This window comes from Lepidochelys olivacea (assembly GCF_965140295.1).
Source record: "Lepidochelys olivacea isolate rLepOli2 genome assembly, chromosome: 15".
Classification (NCBI taxonomy): domain Eukaryota; kingdom Metazoa; phylum Chordata; order Testudines; family Cheloniidae; genus Lepidochelys; species Lepidochelys olivacea.
The window spans coordinates 27,680,574-27,701,261 of NC_140425.1; the positions used below are offsets into that span (position 1 = coordinate 27,680,574).

A 20,688-nucleotide genomic window follows, 5' to 3' on the forward strand; every position below is an offset into this window, starting at 1 on the left:
GGCTGGCAGGGTCCCTAACTGGGAGTTGAAAGAACTCCCAGTTAGGGAGTTAGGCAGCTCTGCACACTGCCCCGCCCCATCTCGAGCGCTGGCTCTGCAGCTCCCATTGGCCTGTCTAGCCGCGCCTTCACCTAGGAGCGGGAGGGACATTTCGCCGCTTGTGGGGAGCTGCCCAAGGAGAGTGCCATCCAGATCCAGCATCCCTCCCACACCCAAACTCCCTCTACCTCTTAGTTAAGCTTAAATAAGTGGGGGGGGGGAGAATCTGGTTACCAGTACCCCCCATTCTCCCAGCATGCTGGATAACAAAGTTTTTACTGTATTTTCCTAATTTATATTTGCAATTTATCATTTCAAGATAGTGATTTAGGACAAGCAGGAAAGCCTAGCAGCAGTGCTTTCTACATTGCTGAGGAGGAGACAGGTCTGAGTTACAAATTAGTCTCACTCTTTTGACTCAAGTTGCTTAACAATGTCCTCTCTAGCCAAATAAGGAGTAGTATTAACTGGTTCTTAAGGGACTACGTGGTCTCCCTTAACCAAAAGAATAGTGGTTATAACATTGTGCTTTACAGGGAAATAGACTAGAAAGTCACTAACACCCTGAGAGTTTGCTCAAAAATGTGAGGCACCTCCCAACTTTGGGGAAAGATACAAAGTAAAATTAGACAAAAACAAGCATTTAACTTCATTCTGGTTTCCTCTTGTATTGTAAAAAAGATTGACTTGCCTCATTGTAATCCAAAGAAGAATCATTACAAAGTGCACAGATCGTTGCTAGTTCTACAAGGCCATCATACTGATGACATTTAACAAGTTTGTCATCTTTATGCCTGTCAAAATAAATAAATAAATAAATAAAAAACAAACAAACAAAAACAAAACATACATACAAGGACTGGGGTGAAAAGTTACTGAGCCATTTATCTATGCTCTTACATTTCACCCATTTCTTCCTTAGTTAATCCCTCAATATACCAAACGATAGAAAACGATGCAAATTCAGTGTTTAGTGAAGATTCTAAAGGTGAGGTTCTTTCTGAGCTATAAGACGTGGCACTACAGAATTTGTTTCAAAGAAACATTCTATCCCGCAAAATGCAAGGTAGAGCTAAAAAATGGGAGCACTGTACCTTTAAACTGGGCTTTAAATAAGGAGTATGGATACAAATTTCTGGATTTTACTTTGTGCTCCCCTCTTCAACAAGGACTTACGTTTTAGAGACATATTTCGCCATTTTATGTGAGCCCTTGTGGGAACTATGGCAGCAGATTTTTGTTGTTGTTGTTTCTTCCCTGTGTCACTCAGTTTTTAAGATACAATCTACATTTATGGTGCTAAATAAGATAGGAGCAAGGAATGGGTCTAAGAGTTCACAGCTTAAGACAAACAAGACCAAAGACAAGAACAGCTATGGATCAAAAGTTCAGATAAAAGAAGGTGTGGGAGTATTGATGAAAACAAGTGTTGGAAGGATTCCTGGAAGTACTGTTTTAGGGAAGAACTTCAAGGAGAAGAGAGGGTGCTAGATTTGAAGCTTAGGGGCAAAAAGAGTAAAAAGTAAAAAAGGTGAGCGTTTGAAAAGGAGATAAGCAAGTGTGGGAAAAGAGGATGATTATTTTTATTAACAGGTTTTATTATGGCTTTCGGAGTATCTAAACCCCTCATATAGATTAATGGATTTACCTTTACAAGTATTATCCCCATTTTACAGCAAGAAAATAGAGGACCTGAGTTTTAAGTGATTTGTAGGAGGTAACATAGGAAATCTATAGCAGTGCTAGGAACAGAACACAGATTGGACTGTGACTCACTCTTGTCAGTTCTTTAGTCATAAGACTATTCTCTTTTCTCTCTCTAGTTTCCAGTAGAGAGAAAATTATTATTTGTTTTCCAGGAGTGACCCACTCCTGATTATGAACATTAGCACCCACTTAAACAGTTTCATAGTGGTATATGACATTAATAAGATTACATTTTGCAAATGTTAATTCCATATATTAGAGCTACATCCCCTCTTTACTTTTCACACTTAGATATTCACATTAGAATGGTATTACTTATAGAGACTTATGTTATAGAACATTAGCATACCTCTGGTTAGCATGAAATAATCGAACCATTATGACAACTGCTGCTGGTACTTTTTTTTTTTTTTTTTTTAAAAATAAGCCAGTGAATACGGTCTACCCCCTAAACAGAAGCTGTCCATCAGCATGGGTCCATTTTTCTGCTGTGTACTTCAGTTCGAAAACAGACTACTGATACATAGTACAGATGCTCCTTGACTTATGCAATTGTTCCATTCCGGAACGCTTTGCGTAACTCAAATTTTGCGTAAGTCAGAAACGTATACCTGACCATTACGCGCAAACAAAAAAAACACCAAAAAACAAAAAAAAACTTCTATTTCTAGCTTATAGAACTTTTCCCATAAGTGTGGATTTGCGTAAATCGGGTCTTCCGTAACCTGGGGAGCGTCTGTACAACGTATCTTGTAAACATACAGCAAATCGAGCTACATAGCAAGCTTTTTTCCAGTGTTATTTTGTAGTACTATAAATTATACAAATACTGGAACCTGTTGCTGTATACCGTATAAATAACCAGAAGTGCATATTTGAAAAACAGTAATCTTAAATAAATAAAGTAAAATATATAGAATCTAAATGTAAAGGGTCATTCCTTCTTAAATATTTTGTATATTAAGTTACAGCTACGGGCAAAGATATAAAAATATAGGGAATTTAGTATAGATACAACAAGAATGTGTGTTATTAATTACTTCAAATTCTCTCAGCCCTCTTAATTTTCATCTCACATTTTACCTGTCATAGGTTATGCTCTTTTCTAATGTCTTCATTTGGGTAGGATTTCTATTTTCTGAGGATAACTTGTTTGGATAACCTCTGGAACCTTATCATTTAACAGCACTGTTTTTTTCTTGCCTTACTCTTCCCTGTGTTTCTGAGACTCAGTCATGGTGTGCACAAGTAGCCTCTATGCAGAGTCTAGGGCACTTTAAATTCCTCACTTTTGACTTTAGGCTCTTACATTAGTGAAGGAGATTTCAAAGAGAGAAATTTAAAGTTCAGAGTCAAAGTGACAGTTTTTGGCGTGATCACTCCCTCCAGGATAGTGAAGGTGTGCATAGGTCATATACACTGCTGCAGAGTAAAGTGTACAGAATAAGGTTTCTTCAGAAATGGTACGGGGCAAACAGAGACAAGAGGAGTATTACATTTTAATGACAGGTTTCAGAGTAACAGCCGTGATATGCATCTGATGAAGTGAGGTAGCTCACGAAAGCTTATGCTCTAATAAATTGGTTAGTCTCTAATGTGCCACAAGTACTCCTTTTCTTATTACATTTTAATATTTCAGCTCCATAGTCAATTTCATTAGAAAAACTGGTTCTACTGTTCCAACAGAAAACTTATATGCTTTTGAATTCATACTCTCAATGCATTTATTTTTATAAAGTTTTTCAGCTTTCAGAAAGCGCTAATGTGTTTCCTGAGTTAGAGAAACTTCATGAAGTACCAAGACTTTAGGTGCCTCCTTCCATCCACCTAAATGGAAAAAAATGGTTTCCTAGCCCTTAAACCCACCACCCAAAAAACTATTTCTTAACTTACATAGGAATGATATTATTTTGATGTCCTGGAGAATTATTTGCTTTAAAAATATTTTAAATTCAAGGTGAAGTCAGTTATTGTTCCAAATGGTTATAAACCATACACCCCCACAAACAAGCAAACAAAAAACCCAGTGGACTGAATGACAAAATCCTCTCCAAGCAAAGATGAAGATTATCAATCTGCAGTAAGGACCTGCAGATTCAACTATCAGAATTTTTTTTTATGGCAAGGTGACATACTGTAGAACTATGAAATGCACAAGCACAGTATCCTACCTGAGCTTTCTCAAGGACTCCCACATTTTGTTTACTTGAATGATGACTATATATATTTTATTTTATTAATAAGTCCTGACATCAGTCAATTTATGTTAACATTCCATATTCACTGACTGGTATTGGGTAAATGTAAATAGACATGTACCTGAAGATTCCTTATATAAAAAGGAAATTGCTACAAAGTCTTTCGGATGGCCCAAAATAACCTATTTCTTGACATGGAAATTCAAAGTCTTATTTGCAATTAACTTTTAAACAAAAAATAAAATATACAGAATTAAGCATTCTAAATATTGAAAACTCTATTTACTGCTGTGAGGGTTATCACTACGGACATTGCTAAAACCTATTGACTTTTTGGAGCAACGTATGCCAAACCTCAAACGGTGAAGTATATATTTCACCTCGTTGCATAGGGAAATTTTGTAAAAAAATCCTCATCAATTAAAATATATCCAAAAAAGCATACCCCGTCCCCCCAAGAAGGAGTTATTTATCACAGCTCCTTTTTTCAACTTCTCTGCTGAAAGATATTTTCTCTCTGGGGTACGATCCTAGGATTCTCAGAATTGTAAGGATGAAAAACAAAAAAAAAAAAATCTCCATCCTAGTAGTGTAACTTTAGGTTTATTAATATTTCCACTAGAGACAATAAAGCTATTCACCTTTTCAAAAAAGCCAGTGATTTAGAGCAGTGTTTCTTAACCTTTTTGATAAGGTTACAGGGACAGGCTTGCTGCTTTCCTAAACTGTGTCAGGGAGATCTCAGGGACCAGAGCCAGTCCATGGACAAGTTGATGAGAAACACTGGTTCACAGCGTACAACTTTAGATAAAAACCAAAGCTACTGTAGATACAAAGTAAGGGACCAATCCTTAAGCACTGATCTACAAAGTTCAAAGGGTATTGCATGTCCTGAGCATCTATTCAATTTTGGCTTGAAAAAAGGTGAATTCCAGAACAGAGTGCAACCCAAAGAGTCAATGAATTCTCAACTGTCCTCATAGGAGGCAATACTATTTGAGAGAGATTACAAGAATTTAAGATCTAGGTTTAAACAGGTGACTATAATTTCCATAAAGGAATGGGAATGTAGGTCCCATGCAGCATCATTGAGAGATACTTATTAAACTATGAAAATCTTTCAAAAAACCGTAAATCTAAAAAGCTTTCAACAAGATAAATCCCACAACCCTAATTCTTCATTTCTGGAAGATCAGTTGTCAAGTGAACAATGTAAAAAAAAAAAAAAATTTATATTTTAAAGATGCTTCATTAGATTTAGGCTTTGCAGAGTTTAACTTCCTTTTAGGAAGTTCTATTCTAGGCTAAAACAGGTCGTCTCTAACCTCAAATTTATATACACAATGGTTGAGAAACTTTGATACATTAACAAATGTTATCAGATACTTCAATGTACTGAGCTGCCGATCAGTCTGTACATGTACAACCAATGGATAAATTGGCAGACATTTAACATGAATGAGGTACTTACACTTCTCCCATGGGAGCATATGTTGACCCTGTTATAGTAAATTCATTCAGGAAACAGGTATCTCCTTCTACTTTTTCCAGGATGAATATCTGTAAGAAAAAAAAGTGTTTTAAAATATTAAATTAGTATAATCAGGACACTAAAGTTAAATGGACTAAAATCAGTTTGAATTTGTCACATTATATATACACACAAGTCAAAATTTAAGAAGGAGCAGTCAGTTCACAGAAAAGCTAAGAAACAGGCAAAAAGGATACCTATTTTAAAATTCATCCTTGACTACATAATTTTTATTTGCTCCAGATATTTAACCATGTGTGCATGTAACACTATTGTTATGCAAGTCAGGATTGTTAGTCCATCAACTGTGGTAACAGTGGAGCAAGTTGATCAAAAGGGCTAAAAGTGACTGGCTCAGCTTGAACTGCCTAACCTAGTCATGTGCCCAGGGGGTAATTCTAATTCTAGCAGAAGATCTTTCTGGCGGTATGTTCCTAGGCTTCAGGAACATAAATCCAGATACCAATTTTCTATGAATCTGTTAAAAGCACAGTAGTCCCAAGGCAAGAAAAAACAAACAATTGAAAGTCCGGAATGGATTTATCTGTACAGACCATATCAGGTAAGACAGAATCACAAAGTACTTCAGAGCAGTAAAGTCTGCTTCTAGATATCAGAGACCAAGAGAATTTAGGTAATGTCTGACTCCAGGGAAGTGACCTTTTCCTATGAGCCTTTGAGTAAGAGCATTCCTATCTTTAGTTTTTTACTAAAGAAATTTGTTTTCAGTGTATTACTGTGTTGGAGGGCATTCAAATAGCTCAAGTACCCCTGCAACATACAATGGAGTATAATTTCTAAAATAGAGAATAAACTAGTATTTGAGGGATGCAGACACTCCCCCCGACTCAGTCATCTTCATCCTTTAGTCCTCTGTTTCCACAGCAGATGAGCCACAGGCTGAACCAAAATCAGACAAGGGGTCAAAAATCTAATGCCTGAAGTTCTGATATTCCAAAATGACAAATGCCTTTTGATAAACTATCCAGCTGACAGAGTGGTCATGGTGGGAATAGTATAGCAATGTGATTGTAATTGGTTATAGAATATATTACATAATTGGCACCATTATATGAACCAGTCACAACATTCCCACAAAGTCATGCTGTTACATATATGACAGAGAAACAGGACATTAACTTTTTAGATTAAAAACAGTAAAGCAGTCAGTCATGTTTCGGTAATGCCTCACTTTTACTTTAAGCCTCTAATCCCATGGGTAGAAAAAACTGAAGTCTTAATAACAAGAGAGTCAATAACTGCTCTTTATGATGGCTGAAAATTATACAAAATAGTTAAAATTCAGAAGGCAGACAGGTGGGTGAATTTAAAAGTCTCTCCAGAGAATATGAAACTGCATCAGACTGAAGAGACAGTAACTCTTGTCCTAAATCTTTGTCATACAAACCTTTAAATTCCTACAAACATTTACAGGCTACAATTCAGCAACAGCACACTATATAGAAGATATAAATCTCACATGGAATTACCATGTCAAAGGCTTCTTGAAAAGCTATGCACAGTGCCTCCTTAAGTGAAGCCAGATGTAGCTGTACCACTTGTCTACATTAAAGTATGGCAAACGAGTTTCAGTTGCAAAATTTTAATGATTTGACGCTTCTGAAAACATGAATGAATCATGGTGCATAGGATCCAAAACACCAAGCCTTCTAAATATAAGAAAGGACCAATGTTGCATTCCAAAAAAAAACTTTATAAATGAATTTGAAAGTATCTGGATGTTCTTGAACAAGGAAGCGCTCTGCTTTTTGGCACCTGAGTGATGAAATGATCCCTATAAAGGTTTGGGCAGTTATGCAATACCACTGCAAGTAACCTCCTGCAGAATACTAATGAGCAGCTGCTTTGTCTCTCTTAGGTCGGAACACTACAACAACACTTAACTCTGTGTAGGACTAGCAATCTGGTTAAAAAGGAAAGAAGAAAAACCTGCCATTAATCAAGTGAGAATAAATAAAGAGAATAATGTTTAAGAGTTTCTGGGTTTTTGGGGGTTTGGGGGGGCTTCCCCAAATCTTTAATAGCACATTTATACATTTAAAATTCTGGTCTGGTACAGTAATTTTGAACAGTATTTGAGGTCATGTAACATAGCCAGCACAGTAGCTCCAATATCTGATAATCACTTAACTACCCTTCAAGAAAAGAAATCTTCATCTGAATCAGAAATGTATCAACTTGGAAAATACAGTTTCCAGAAAATTCCTGTTCAGAATTCCAAGTGGCAGGGCTGCACGAAAGATTGGAAACGGAACATGCAGCACAATAGTACGCAGTTATGGTATACTACTTTAAATCAACATTAGAAACTATTTTTTGAAGAACAAAATCAGTCAGTTGCTTTACTCTCCTATGTCTAGTATCAAAAGTGACACTGGCAATTGAGTCAGTACATGATTATTTTCATATCTGAAGGCATCTCAGATCTGAATTCTGGTCTACCAAATTAATCTTACAATACAGCATACCTGAATATTTCAAATCTCTGCATTATTGCAAGTATAAAGCTAGAGAAGATGGGATAAACAGAGGGAGGTACATCCTTTCATAGGATCTGATGCTATATGGTGGTGAAAACTCCTGTCCCCACCTAAGCCCCATCTATTACATAACAGCTTCCACCTTTGGAGTTGCAATGGGGTGAATTATGGACCCCATTTTTGCTAGTGCAGACAACCTCAATGAGGAAGAGCTGATGAATTACAGAATTGAGGTGAAAGTTAGAAAGGGGGGTGAAGGGGACAGTTTAATAGGACATGGAAGTTGCTGTAATTTGGTCATATTCCCACTGATGGTGCCTCTTTCCTTTTTTCACTTCTTTGACTATCTGCTAGAGTGGACATTTGAGAGTCAGTACAAGGTTGGGAGCAATGATGCCCAGTATGAAGTAAATCAAAAGGAACAACAGCGTACAGTCAAAGACAGTAAAATAATATTGAACACTTCATAGTCTGTAGCGTTCTCTCACTCTATGAAGGTCTCCAAGTGCCTACCTTCATAAAGCAAGATATCTATTCACTTTCCTTCTGATATACCTGTTCTATACTTCTGGACCTGTGGACAGATAGTCCTAAGGAAAATGGCCCTGTTTTTAAAACTGTGTGGCATAAGACAGTTAAAGGTATTTGCAAATGAAAAATGTTCCATCAAGTGCGGGTACAGCTATTTTTGGCCATAACTAAATACAGAAAAGATGAAAATCTTAAATATTATGTGGTGGAACGCTGAACTGAAAGTGGAATAGTACTGTAGCAAATAAAATAAGATTTTGACGGCATCTAAGCAAAGCTGATCACATTGTTTCATATAGGAATAGAATTTAGACAATGTTTAATAAGAGAACCGGGGGGGGGGGGGGAGGAGGAAATGCAGACTAAATTAATCAATCCACCATACCCTGCAAACTGACATCTGGTTGGTTGTGAGAGTACCAGTCTTATCAGAACAAATAACAGATGTGCAACCCAGCGTTTCAACAGATGGCAGACTTCTAACAATAGCATTCTTCTTGGCCATTCTGCGGGTTCCTAGGGCCAAGCATGTGGTAATAACAGCAGGCAGACCCTCAGGGATAGCAGCAACAGCAAGAGCAACAGCAATTTTAAAGTAGTAGATAGCGCCGCGAATCCAGGAGCCACCATGAACTGGATCATTGAAGTGACCTATGTTGATTATCCAGACAGCAATGCAAATGAGTGAGATGACTTTGGACAGCTGCTCTCCAAACTCATCCAGTTTCTGTTGGAGTGGTGTTCTCTCTTGTTCAGTAGCTACCATCTCATCACGAATTTTGCCAATTTCAGTGTTCACTCCTGTTGCTACAACCACTCCCATAGCTTTACCAGCAGCAATGTTAGTACCCTAAATTGGGATCGAAAAAAGAAGGGAAAAAAGATTCATAAGTCGTTCTGTGACAACATTGAAGTAGGCCTGTTACATACCAGATTCACAGATAACCTTTTCTGCTAAGACATTAAGTTCTATTTGAAAGTTTGTTCTCTGATTTTGGCTAATTTAAGATGCAATGCTCACGTGGTTCACATATTTCACTGTTATCAGTTCTTCAGAAGTTATTTTGGATTCTATTTTGACAGCCATTCTTTGTGAGGTCAGTAAGGTGGTATACATTAGTCCTTAGAGGGGCACAAGTACCCTTACCAATATTTATGTTCCTTATTACCCTGTGGAAGATCCAAATAAAACAAAAGGGGAAGCTAACTATGTAAGTAATAGTAACACAGTATGAAGTAAAATGGATAAACTGAAGAATTTTTACTCTTTTAGTTATAGAAATCTTAGTCATTTCATGTAACAATTTTTCCAGTAAGTAGGATTTTTAAAAAAGTTACTGATTTTCATTTAAGCTTGAAACTAAAAGTAAACCCAAAGTACTGTGTAGTCAATGAGCTTTCCATTAATAACAATTTGATGTTTTTTAGCTAAAAACAGACAAGCCAAAACAGTCTCTGTGGTGGAAAAAGGAAAAATGAGGAGAGGAATGCGTGAGACCTGTATATATATATATATTATCCTATCAGTTTGAAAAACACCTGCTTTTCTAATTTTTAAACTGTTCACTGCTTGATTCTAGACAAGTTGCTAGTAAAATTAAGCTAGATTCCCCAATGCTTTCACTGCTACCTGCTCTGAGTACAAGATAGACAGACACCTACAAAAAGCCTACTACAAACATTAATTGCTATCACTATCATGTAAATGTAAGATCTAGTTCATGCAGTACAGTATTGGAAATACAGAGTGAAAATGTTATAAGAGTTAATGTCAGCAATGTCACCTTTATCAAGAGATCATCAGTAAATCAAATGTGCTCTTAGCACCAGAGTGGCTTCCTTACTGTTTCGTAAGTTAGGAAAGAAGATTAAAACAGCAGGTAGGAAGTGAGTGAAAAAATTCTTTGCACAAAAACTTTGACGTGTTACATGAAACTTCAATAAGTCCTAAAACCTTAAGTAGGCAAGACTAAAACATGTTGCCACCCTTAACCATGTTAGCATTTTAAAACTACTTAAGATTTGTGAATCAAAATCTACTTTTATGTCCAGACTAGCCATTTATACCTACAATATCTATTTTTCTATATTTCATAAGAACCACCTTACTAAGTCCAGACTGCTTGGAGTTTGTTTCAGCTACATTTCTCTTTAAGTTTAACATTCCCCAATAAATCCAGATATGCAGACTTTCCTTAAAGGATGGGCCAGTGGAGATCTCTTAATATTGACTCATAACATGCAGCATGACAAAATTCTTCTAAGACCTATGTCCAAATTCAGTCCTTGGGTAAGCAACAACTCCACTCAAGTCAATGGGCTTACAGCCATGGTAGCTTTCACCCTTAAACTGCAAGGAAAGAATTTCATATTTTGCTAACTATGAGCCCACTTCTGCCACCTGGTACACACGCTGAATATTCCTGGGCTCACATGGGTGCCCTCATGAATATATTCAGTGAGAGTAAGAATGGCAGAATCAGACCTTGAAAAGCAAAGTTTACCAATAACCTAATAATCATTCATTTACTAATTAATACTTAAGCATCCTAAAGCATTCAAATTTTTTTTTCAGTCTGTATGAAGCAATGAAATGGCGCATAGACTAAAATTAAGCTTCTAGTTCTCACTGAATATTCAGACGCAATATACAAATTAGGGAAGCTCAATTCAAATCATTCCTCTTTATGAAATATTGCTAGTTCTTAAGATTCTGCACCAAAGTAGAAGTTACATTTCTCGAGTTTATTTGGATTGAGAAACCCTTTCCTTAAGGATTCATTTTAATAAAGCAGACAGGATTTCCTCTGGGTTTCTAATCAATCTGATGAGCTTGACTGCAGCCAGCAGTTTATGTTTGGTAGAGTACAGCAAGGTAGCATGTACATATTATTTATAGTGTTCTTTAACCTACATAACACTTGAAGTTCTAAGACTTAAAAAGCTCCACAAATGTTCATTTAGTAAGTTCTATATTGCTGTAAGTCACTAACTGTCATAACTTTAAAAAATATTACTTACAGAGAAAAGCATGTTCTTCTTGTCTTGGTTCACAGCACGAGGATCAGGAACAGGATCAGTATGCTTAATGACAGATACAGATTCACCTAAATAAAGGTTATAGTGTTAATGGGAATTTTTATGTATAATTTTAACTTTACTTGTAAACTGATCTAATAGGAAATACAATTTTAAGGAGTGTAAATTTATACCGTATTTATATTGTGTCATGGCACTTGCATATACTTTTCTTATAGCATTTCAATAAAGTTTTAATGGTATGTCAACTGTAGATCCCATCTTGCATTAAGTCATTCCTAGGGCACCAGATATTAATGCACAACTTGGCTAACACCGTGAACAAAGGGGTGTGTGTGTGGTGTGTGTGTGTGTGTGTGTGTGTGTGTATAAATAAATAAAAACACATGTATTTTGCCTCTCAAAAGGCAGTAAACAAATTCAAACTGTTTGCTATATGGCATTTCCTGTACAGTAGAATTGTATTTACTTCTGCTGCCTCTACGCTTTTAAATAGTGACCATCATGTTATTGTTTACAGAATTAGATCTTATCACTGCTTTGTCATTGGACATGAGTCTACCATATTCATTGGATGTCTGACAATTGGTAGCAGGTTGCATAACATTCGCTCCCTTAGTTGGAAAAATTAAAAATCAGAGATAGTTTTCTCAAAGCAAAAATACAAATGCTGAAATATGAATATACTGACTTTTATCTACATGTTCACCTAGCAATGGAAAGGTTCCTGTTCTGTAAGCAACAGATGTTAGTGGGATTGTGCCACATTAAAATCAATGGGAGGAAAGCTGTTGATCAAAGGTTTGAAGAACAGAACAAAATAACCTGATCATTGCAGAAATTAAGAGTTTGCCTCCTTAAAATTTAAAAATCATAAGATCCTTATGCTCTCTTGCTCTTAAACTTTGATAATCAAGTGGTTTGAGTCACTTTTCTTATTACTAAATTAAGTTTAAGAAAACTTTATCAAGGAGATTTAAAATGTGAATTTCAGGTTTCTGTTTGTGGTCCATTATTGGATTATCCTGATATTAACATTTGGTCACTGACAATCAAGAGGCACAGATTTCAGTGTCCTCTATAAAAAGATTTAAAGATATTTCCTGATAATTTGGAGGGCACCAATGACATCAGCTTACTCAACAGCAAGCACTGGATGTGATGTAGTTTTCTTATGCGATGTATGGACAAGACTTGGGATCTTACTCAGAATTTAATAATAATTCTTCCTATGTTATGCAGGACTGTAGCAAGGAATCTTTGGGTCTCACTTATCCTTGTATCTATTCCAAGTTCGTGCTGAATCATGTAATTTATTATTTTACATGTTTTTGGAAAATTCTTAGATCAGCTTATGCTACTAAAACAGATTTGCAGTCTTAGTGTTCTCTCAACTTAAACATTGTAATAGTGTGTTTGCTGAAAACTGAACAAGAAGCATAATTTTCAAATAAGATGTAAACATAGGGTAGAAGCCAGTAATGAAGTAATCTCCCATATTATAGATTGGGTGTGAGAGAGAGAGAGCGCTGGGGTTGGTTGCTACATATCTCACACACACACACGTAAGCAGCAAGGATATGCATTTGTTTCTATCTCTAGGACAGTTCAAAAGATAGAGCTGGTTATATTTTCCTTTTGATTTTATTTTTTAAACTTTGTTTTAGAAGTGAAAAGATTTTATACTCAAGTGAGTTCAAGGTTTTCCTTCAGGGGAGCATCCATTTTTAAGATTATAAAACATTCAGACCCCATGCCTGATGTGGGTTTTACACAACAAATACTACCAGAAAAGATTTTTCAGATGAAGTCTGGAAATATTGATAAGAAATTAATTCCATTCGAAGGTAGGAGTCTACACAGGATACTGTTAGATTAAGGTCCATTCTCTTTCCTTCAATTCCTCTTCCTAGTCTCCTAGCCCTAAAGGTTCTGTAAGTTCAGTAAAGAATGCACTTTTCTGCTGGTTCTCTTAACAAGAGCAGTTCAGTCTAATCTGACCTTATTCTTGCCTATGTAAAATTTCAAAGAAAAGATCTAAGACACCAACTAGAAAAGGGCATATAAATCTACTGTATTATTCATTACCATCTTTGAAAGGTACATTTTGATCTCCTGCCCAGAAATTCTAGATGGTAAACTAAACTTAGGTACTGAACAGTTTCCTCATGACGAAAGGTTTGTAGTTACATTTAGCATCTTATTTCTAAGATAAATCCTCTACTTATGAAAGAGCAACAGTTGGTCTCTTTATAAATAAATTCATTTGTTTTTTCCTTAAATCAAAAGTATACACTGAATTTGGACACTGCAAAAGTGATTCAACTAAGATCTACTAACTGAAATTTCTTGCCTGCTGTTCTGATATAAAATTCTGTAAAATTAAGAATAATTCCCTGTAAGGCATCAGGAAACTAACTGGACTGATGAATATAATCAAAAGCCAGACAGACAGATAGAATACTGTCTACTTCAGTGACATGAGAATTCACATTAAAAAAGCATACATAACGCAAGCTATTCATATTTTTGGAATAAGTACCACTAGATTTTAAGTAACATTTAGAGTTTAAGTGAGGCTCTTTAGCTCCCTGCTTTCTCTTAAAATAAACAGATCATTTTAAGGATTGACACTATTAATATTTTGTTTTTAAAAAAAGCTTTCATTTTCTTTCTATATTTATTTTGGGTGGAATATGATAATTAGGGAGAATGAGTTTTCTGAAAAAAGTCATCCAAATTTCAGAGGCCAGTTTAGCATTACAGTAACTTTGTGTTACGCCATATTTCAGACTGGCTAATGTCAATATTTTCAAATTTCTGTATGAAGTTTTATTAGTTGCCTTCAAATTTGAGAAACTGATCAAATAAAATATGTTAGAGATAAGTGGAAGGGCCAATTTATATTCCAGGATGTACCCTTCTCCCCTCCCCCTTAATGGTGTTACAAATCAAAACTATCAGGCTGCCCAATGCTATTCATTATAGCCCAGGACTTTGTCCTTGAGCATAAAGAGCCTATCATCTTTGTTGGGAGTGAGGAGGAAAAGGAACAGCCTAGAGAAAAACATTACAGCCTCAGAGGATGATAGCCACTTCAGAGGCCTAGATAATGAAGCGATGAATATTGAGGAAGGATTAAGAGGGACATTAGGTTTACAACATGGTAAAACTGAAATCCAAAATAAAAACAATGACCGACTATTAATTTGTCTGATCATTAACTGCTATTGAGAGAAGACAACCCAATCAATCATTTTTACACATCCTTGAATGGACTATGGACAAGTAGAGCTCATGTCCAGATGTCTAGGCATCTGCCAGAAACACCCTAGCCTCCTTTCCCCCCTCTATCCACTTAATACTTTTAAATGAATCCACAAAAGCTATAGATTAGAATTTGTATGTTTTCAAGTACTTTAAAGCAGTTTTAAGGGTGCGTAAGAGCACAGAACGCAATCAGTACTTTCGTGGGGGAGGAGGGAAGGTTTGGAGGAGTACAGTGTCCTTAGTTAGACAGTATGTTCTTGAAATCTACACATGGCCGAATGCACTTCTTTGCAAGGTCAATCTCTCTCATAAAAGCCACATGTTGCTGCTGCATTTAGTGAGTTACCTGTGATTTAAAGGTGTTAACTCTGGTTTATCACAAGCCTCAGGTGGTAGAGTGTAATATCTGGATTCCAGGGCCATATTAATAGCAGATTATAGCCTACTATATAAGGTTTGTTCAGTACACATTTTCAAAATGAAAAAACATCTTTACAAGCCACTGTTTGGACTGAGTATCAAAGCAAGTTTTGAAAGAGTTAGTTTACGTAGCTTTCAGCACTTCCAAGCTTACCACTTTCCCTTTCAGTTACAAGGCTGACAGCTGGGACAATGAGGAGGAGCTTCTCACTTTGTGTGAATCCTGAAGAAACACACTACAGTACCACTGAATTAAGACACTCCCCTTCATCTCCCTGACCAGGGTGAAATTTCTTAGTCTGGCTGCTCTGCTAAATTAGAAACCCAGAAAAGAAAACACCACAGTAGTCTGAAATTCACCCAGACAGGAAAAATTCATTTTATTGAAACATAGGGTCTCTTGAAGACAACTTAAGCAAGAGGTTCTACTAAGCCCCAGTTTCTGCTTCTCGTTGTCCTAGGTCAATCTGGCTAATAAAGTCTTAAAAAGTTAATCTATATGTAAAACTCCCCCTACCTCAAACAAAGGGTTTTGACCACAGTGTAGCCATAAAAGGAGAGGTGTAAACAAGTGATAGGATCTTCAGAACTCAGGGTGTTTGATCACATTTTTCTGAATTTTTGTATGTTTGCTTGCTATCATAAGTTCAATAAGACAATTTTGTTAAACCATGCACAAGACAGGCCCCTGAAGTCAAATATAAATTCAAATTTCCTTTTATAAAAGAGGAAAACTGATGTTTGGCAGAGACTCACTATTTAAGAGTACTACAGTGTCACATGTTGCATAATGTACTTCATTTATTATGAGCTTCCTTATCTTTTAAAAAAATTGTTACTTATATCTGGGTAATACACAGAAAATGCTTGATCACTTGGTCTGCACAAACTCCATAAATGGCAAACAATTGCTAGTGAGACAAGGTGGATGAGGGAATATCTTATTGGACCAACTACTGTTGGACAGAGACAAAAGCTTTTGAGCTTACACATGGAGCTTTTCTTCAGGTCTGGGAAACCCTTGCATAAAGTATCACTGCTAAATACAAGGTTTGAACAGATTGTTTAGCATAAGTAATTAACAGACCTCAAGGAAACATTCAAGGTGAAGTGACCTATTAACACTCCTCCAGAGGAAAGGGGGGACAGGGTGTTAACAGGTTACAGATTGGATTTATGGCTTATTACAACAGTGTGTCTGTTCAGTTCATGACTTTTACTGTCTAGTAAAGTTATGAATTTAAGATCCCAGGCTTGTCTTTTGAAAGCATTTTGCAGGTTTCCTTTGAGGATAGGTCAGATACAGTGATTGCTTTGTGAGAAATGTTCACCCACAGGTGATAGGGTGTTTTTGTCTTTTATTGTTTTCCTGTGTGAGTTCATTTGAGAATATAATAATTGTCTGGTTTCACCCACCTAACTGCTACTGGGGCATTTAGTGCACTGGATAAAGTACATCACACATTGTGATAAGTATGTGTAGGACCCATAGATCTTGAAAGCTGTGTTATGTGTTGCGGGGTGTTGATCATTGTAGCAGTGGAGGTATATCCGCAGATTTTGCATCTGCACAAAGCAATTGCTAGTATAACCCAGTACTTCATATTTTTATAGATAATTGGCCACAAATCAATAGCCCTAATTATGGTATCCTCTCTGATGTAGTTTCATTTTACATAAATGCATCTGTCAGCAATCCCAATAAAACTTCAGAAACCCCATAAAGAAGAAAACTCGTTAATCTCCCACAAATTGAGCCTATATAATCTAGTATTTAGTAGTATATGTTCATCATTGCAATATGAGATTGCAAGATCATATTGTTCAACAGGATCATTAGCCATTGTGATACAGTCACCAAGCAAACCACATTACTTAAGCGACTTGGGCCTAGTTTCCAGTGGACTTTTCAAAGAGACAGTGAATCAAAACCAATTCCAAACATATATGTACATAACTCAAAAATGATACAGCCTACCTGTCAGAATTGATTGGTCTACCCTTAGAGTTGTAGATTTGATAGAAGTAATTCTTATATCAGCAGGAACCTTGTCACCAACTATGGATTCAAAACAAAAGTTAGAAAATTTAGTTATTCAGTGATGATTTATACGCAATCACACTATATCATTAACTTTTTAGATGTTTGCTGGGTAACTGCTGAGTAAGTGTTCAGTTAATGATACTATCAGCATTTCCTATAGCGTTTGTAAGTTGCAATATTCTTTACAAAAGTGTTATAAAATTCACTTTGAGCTGCTAAAATAATTCAGACCTGTATAAGCACTAATAAATAAGTCTGTCTGGTACAAGTTTACAAGTCTCTGAAAAACAGAAATGAAAACATTTTATGTTTCCATGAAGTCACTTCTCAGAACACCTTGAGGTAACATGGACAGAGCATGGCCTACTAGAAGCAACTGGAGAATATACATTTCAAATCTTTTCCATGTATCAAAAAATCCACAAACTACTGTGGTTTCCAGGCACCGATATTGGCTACTGGCTTTGAATTTCCCCTCTCTAGAAATTCTTTTACGCAAAATCCTATTTGGCACAAAAAAAAATAGCTAAAGTTAGTCCTCAGCTATCCAAAGATGGGAAAAATACAGAGAATTTTCAAAGTTAACTTCAAATATTTTCCTTCAATACAAAGGCTGCAGTACCCACTTGTTAGGGACCAACTGTGAATGTAATGCACTTCTAGAAATGTGCTAGCCATTGCGAAGTTCTAATGCTATATTCTAAACCAGTGGTTCCCAAACTTTAACAGCCTGAGAACCCCTTTTACTAAATTGTGAAATCTCGTGAACCCCCTCCTAAAAAATTAATATTTCCAGGGATTTAAGTTTAAATTTCCTCCACACTCTATGGGGTTCCTGCTGCTGGATCCCGCTGACCGCCCCTGTCAACTGAGCTCGGGCTGCAGGTCCCGCTGACCACCAGGGCTTGGACTGCCAGCCCCAACTGCCCGGCCCTGCTCTTCCTGGGGTTGGGGCTGCCAGCCCCACGCGGAGGGCTGGGGTTGGGGCTGCCAGATCCCCCACTGACAGGGGCAGGGCTCGGGCTGCCAGCCCCAACTGCCCAGCCCCACTCTCCCTGGGGCTCAGGCTGCCGGCCCTGCGTGGAGGGCTGGGGTTCAGGTTCGGGCAGCCGGCTCCCCCAGTGATGGGGGCAGGGCTCGGGCTGCCAGCCCAAACTGTCCGGCCCCACTCTCCCTGGTGCTCGGGCTGCCGGCTCCCCCACTCACAGGGGCAGGGCTCGGGCTGCCAGCCCCAACCGCCCCACCCTACTCTCCCTGGGGCTCGGGCTGTTTGCCCTGCAACTGGGTCCCACCTGCTGCCTCCAATGCTTGGGGTCCTCTGGCTGCCATTAGTGAAATTTTTCTGGCGAACACCCTGTAACATTCTATGAACCCCAGTTTGGGAACCACTGTTCTAAACAATGTCATACAGTGCAGAGGTCAATTTTACATTTGAATAGTATATTGGCTTAATTTTTCCATAGCCTCAAAACAATACGATCAGCTAACCATTAAGATACCAAGTTCTGAATCCCCAATTGTGATGACATTCACATTAGATATTTTCTGTCCTGGTATTGACCTTATATATTCTACCTACTAGATATTAATGAAAACATTTGAGAAAATCCTTTTCATCTAATGCCAGGAACAGTTTTCTAAAAATGTAGTTGGAGAGGACAGTAAGTAGAGAAGATGCTCCTGAAGATGCTACAGAGTAATAAGCATGTGCCCAGAGCTATGTAGCTGGCTGTTCTCTAGCACCTTAATTGTTTTTTTTTCCCCTCTCCAGCATCTTCAGTGGGTTTTTTAATCCCAAATTCATTCCCCTTTCTACTCCCTCTTATTCTGCTATTCCTGGTTTTCAAGTCACAGCAAAATGAACTGCTGCTCTGTCACCACCACCATTTGGTGAATCAGCCCAAGAAATTGGTTTGTGGAGGCAAATAAGCTGGTTGAAACTTGTTAATTTGACTCACATTTCTGTACATCTCTTTATATGCTGCACCTAACAATTTCTAATTGGTTAGTATAATCCCTGTATAAAGTCATTTCTATTCTTAGTGTGGAAAGTCTCTAATTTCAATTATTGTGAAATAAAGCATACAAGTTCTGAAGGAAACAAAGAATCTGAATGCTTTGATCAGTAGCTAGTAAGAACTGATCTTGTCAGTGGATGGATTCATTACAACAGTCCCTCTCTAGTATGTCCCTGCAGTAAAAAAAAAAGCAAGCTGCAATTCCTGCAGGAACTGCTTATGCAACTAGAAGCAATAGTGAACATAAAGAGAGTAACAGTGTAAATAAGCCAGCAAGAATGTTACAACCTTATTCAGTGTATACCAGTTAATAAGCAGAAAGGCCGTGGTGGAGAGAAGTGGGATCTGAGGAGGAGGATTAAACGAACACTATTTTTAACTGTAAAAAGCCAATTTAAAAAAAAAAAAAGAATTCTGTGCCATATTCTCCATGATTGCTCACTAGGATAAAAATAACACTAATTGGAAAATTCTCCTTTCAGGTGACAAACATAGAAGAACTACACTAATTTACAAAATGTCCATCACATCTTTGTATGAAAAAGGCCAATAAACAGCTAAATTCATTTTCCATTTTGTACCATTATTGCATGTGAAAACTAATCTAAGCTACAGTGCCCTTGAGCAGTGAGAGAAAATAGCATTAGACAAACAATGACCAAGGCCAAAAATGGGAAAACTATTTGAATATGCTCCCCGGATGTCGTGATGAGGTTTATATGTAGACATATGATAGCAGCTGGTTTTCAGCTATCACAATTCCACAAGAACAGAAGGCTAATACCTCAGTACAATGTGGTACAGGTCTTGTCAATCTGTATGCGTACACTATTGCTGTACTTTCAACAGCTGAGCATCTACTAGTATCTCAAGTGTACCAATACATTTGACAAGGCTATATTAGAAGACTGGATCTCTTTACCCAGAACTTTACAGTGACTTTCTGTGTACACGTAACCACCTAAAGCAGCACTTAAAAAAAACAAACAAAAAACAAGACCGCACATTTTCTTTTAATTGAAAAGAACATTTAGAAAAATATACTTAAGTGTCTTTATCTACTGCTTTTGAAGTTCTATAAATTGTTCAGCAAACTGGTCATGGAAAGCAGAAAGTTGATGAAATTTAAACTTCAGGATAGAGCTTTTGTCCGCTAGATTAATGATATCCAATGACCTGATAATCCATGAAATTAATATTTACTTCTAGTCACTAACAATTGTTTTAGGCAAAAGATATTGTGACCAAGTTAACATTCATTTTGTTGTTCTATAGTTTGCCAGCCTGTCCAAATAAATTTAAGACAGACAGACACCATATACACAAACATTGAGGTTATACTAGTGCCACAATACAGTACATAGATTTAGAAGAATTTGGTTTCCTCCTC

The 20,688-nt window shown here is 37.0% G+C and overlaps 1 protein-coding gene across 2 annotated transcripts in view; it reads right to left on the minus strand.

The window, feature by feature from the left end:
• ATP2A2 (ATPase sarcoplasmic/endoplasmic reticulum Ca2+ transporting 2) overlaps positions 1 to 20,688 on the minus strand; it is a 79,553-nt gene that overhangs the window by 21,618 nt on the left and 37,247 nt on the right. For both annotated transcript variants that reach the window (XR_014714254.1, XM_084649172.1), the window contains exons 6-10: positions 17,215 to 17,295; positions 11,529 to 11,614; positions 8,893 to 9,357; positions 5,416 to 5,504; positions 731 to 833 (exon numbers count right to left, since the gene is read on the minus strand). Coding sequence is in view for 1 of the 2 variants with exons in the window: in XM_084649172.1 (XP_084505298.1) it covers positions 731 to 833; positions 5,416 to 5,504; positions 8,893 to 9,357; positions 11,529 to 11,614; positions 17,215 to 17,295 (824 nt within the window). In the remaining variant the exon portion in view is untranslated. The remainder of the gene's footprint in view (positions 1 to 730; positions 834 to 5,415; positions 5,505 to 8,892; positions 9,358 to 11,528; positions 11,615 to 17,214; positions 17,296 to 20,688) is intronic.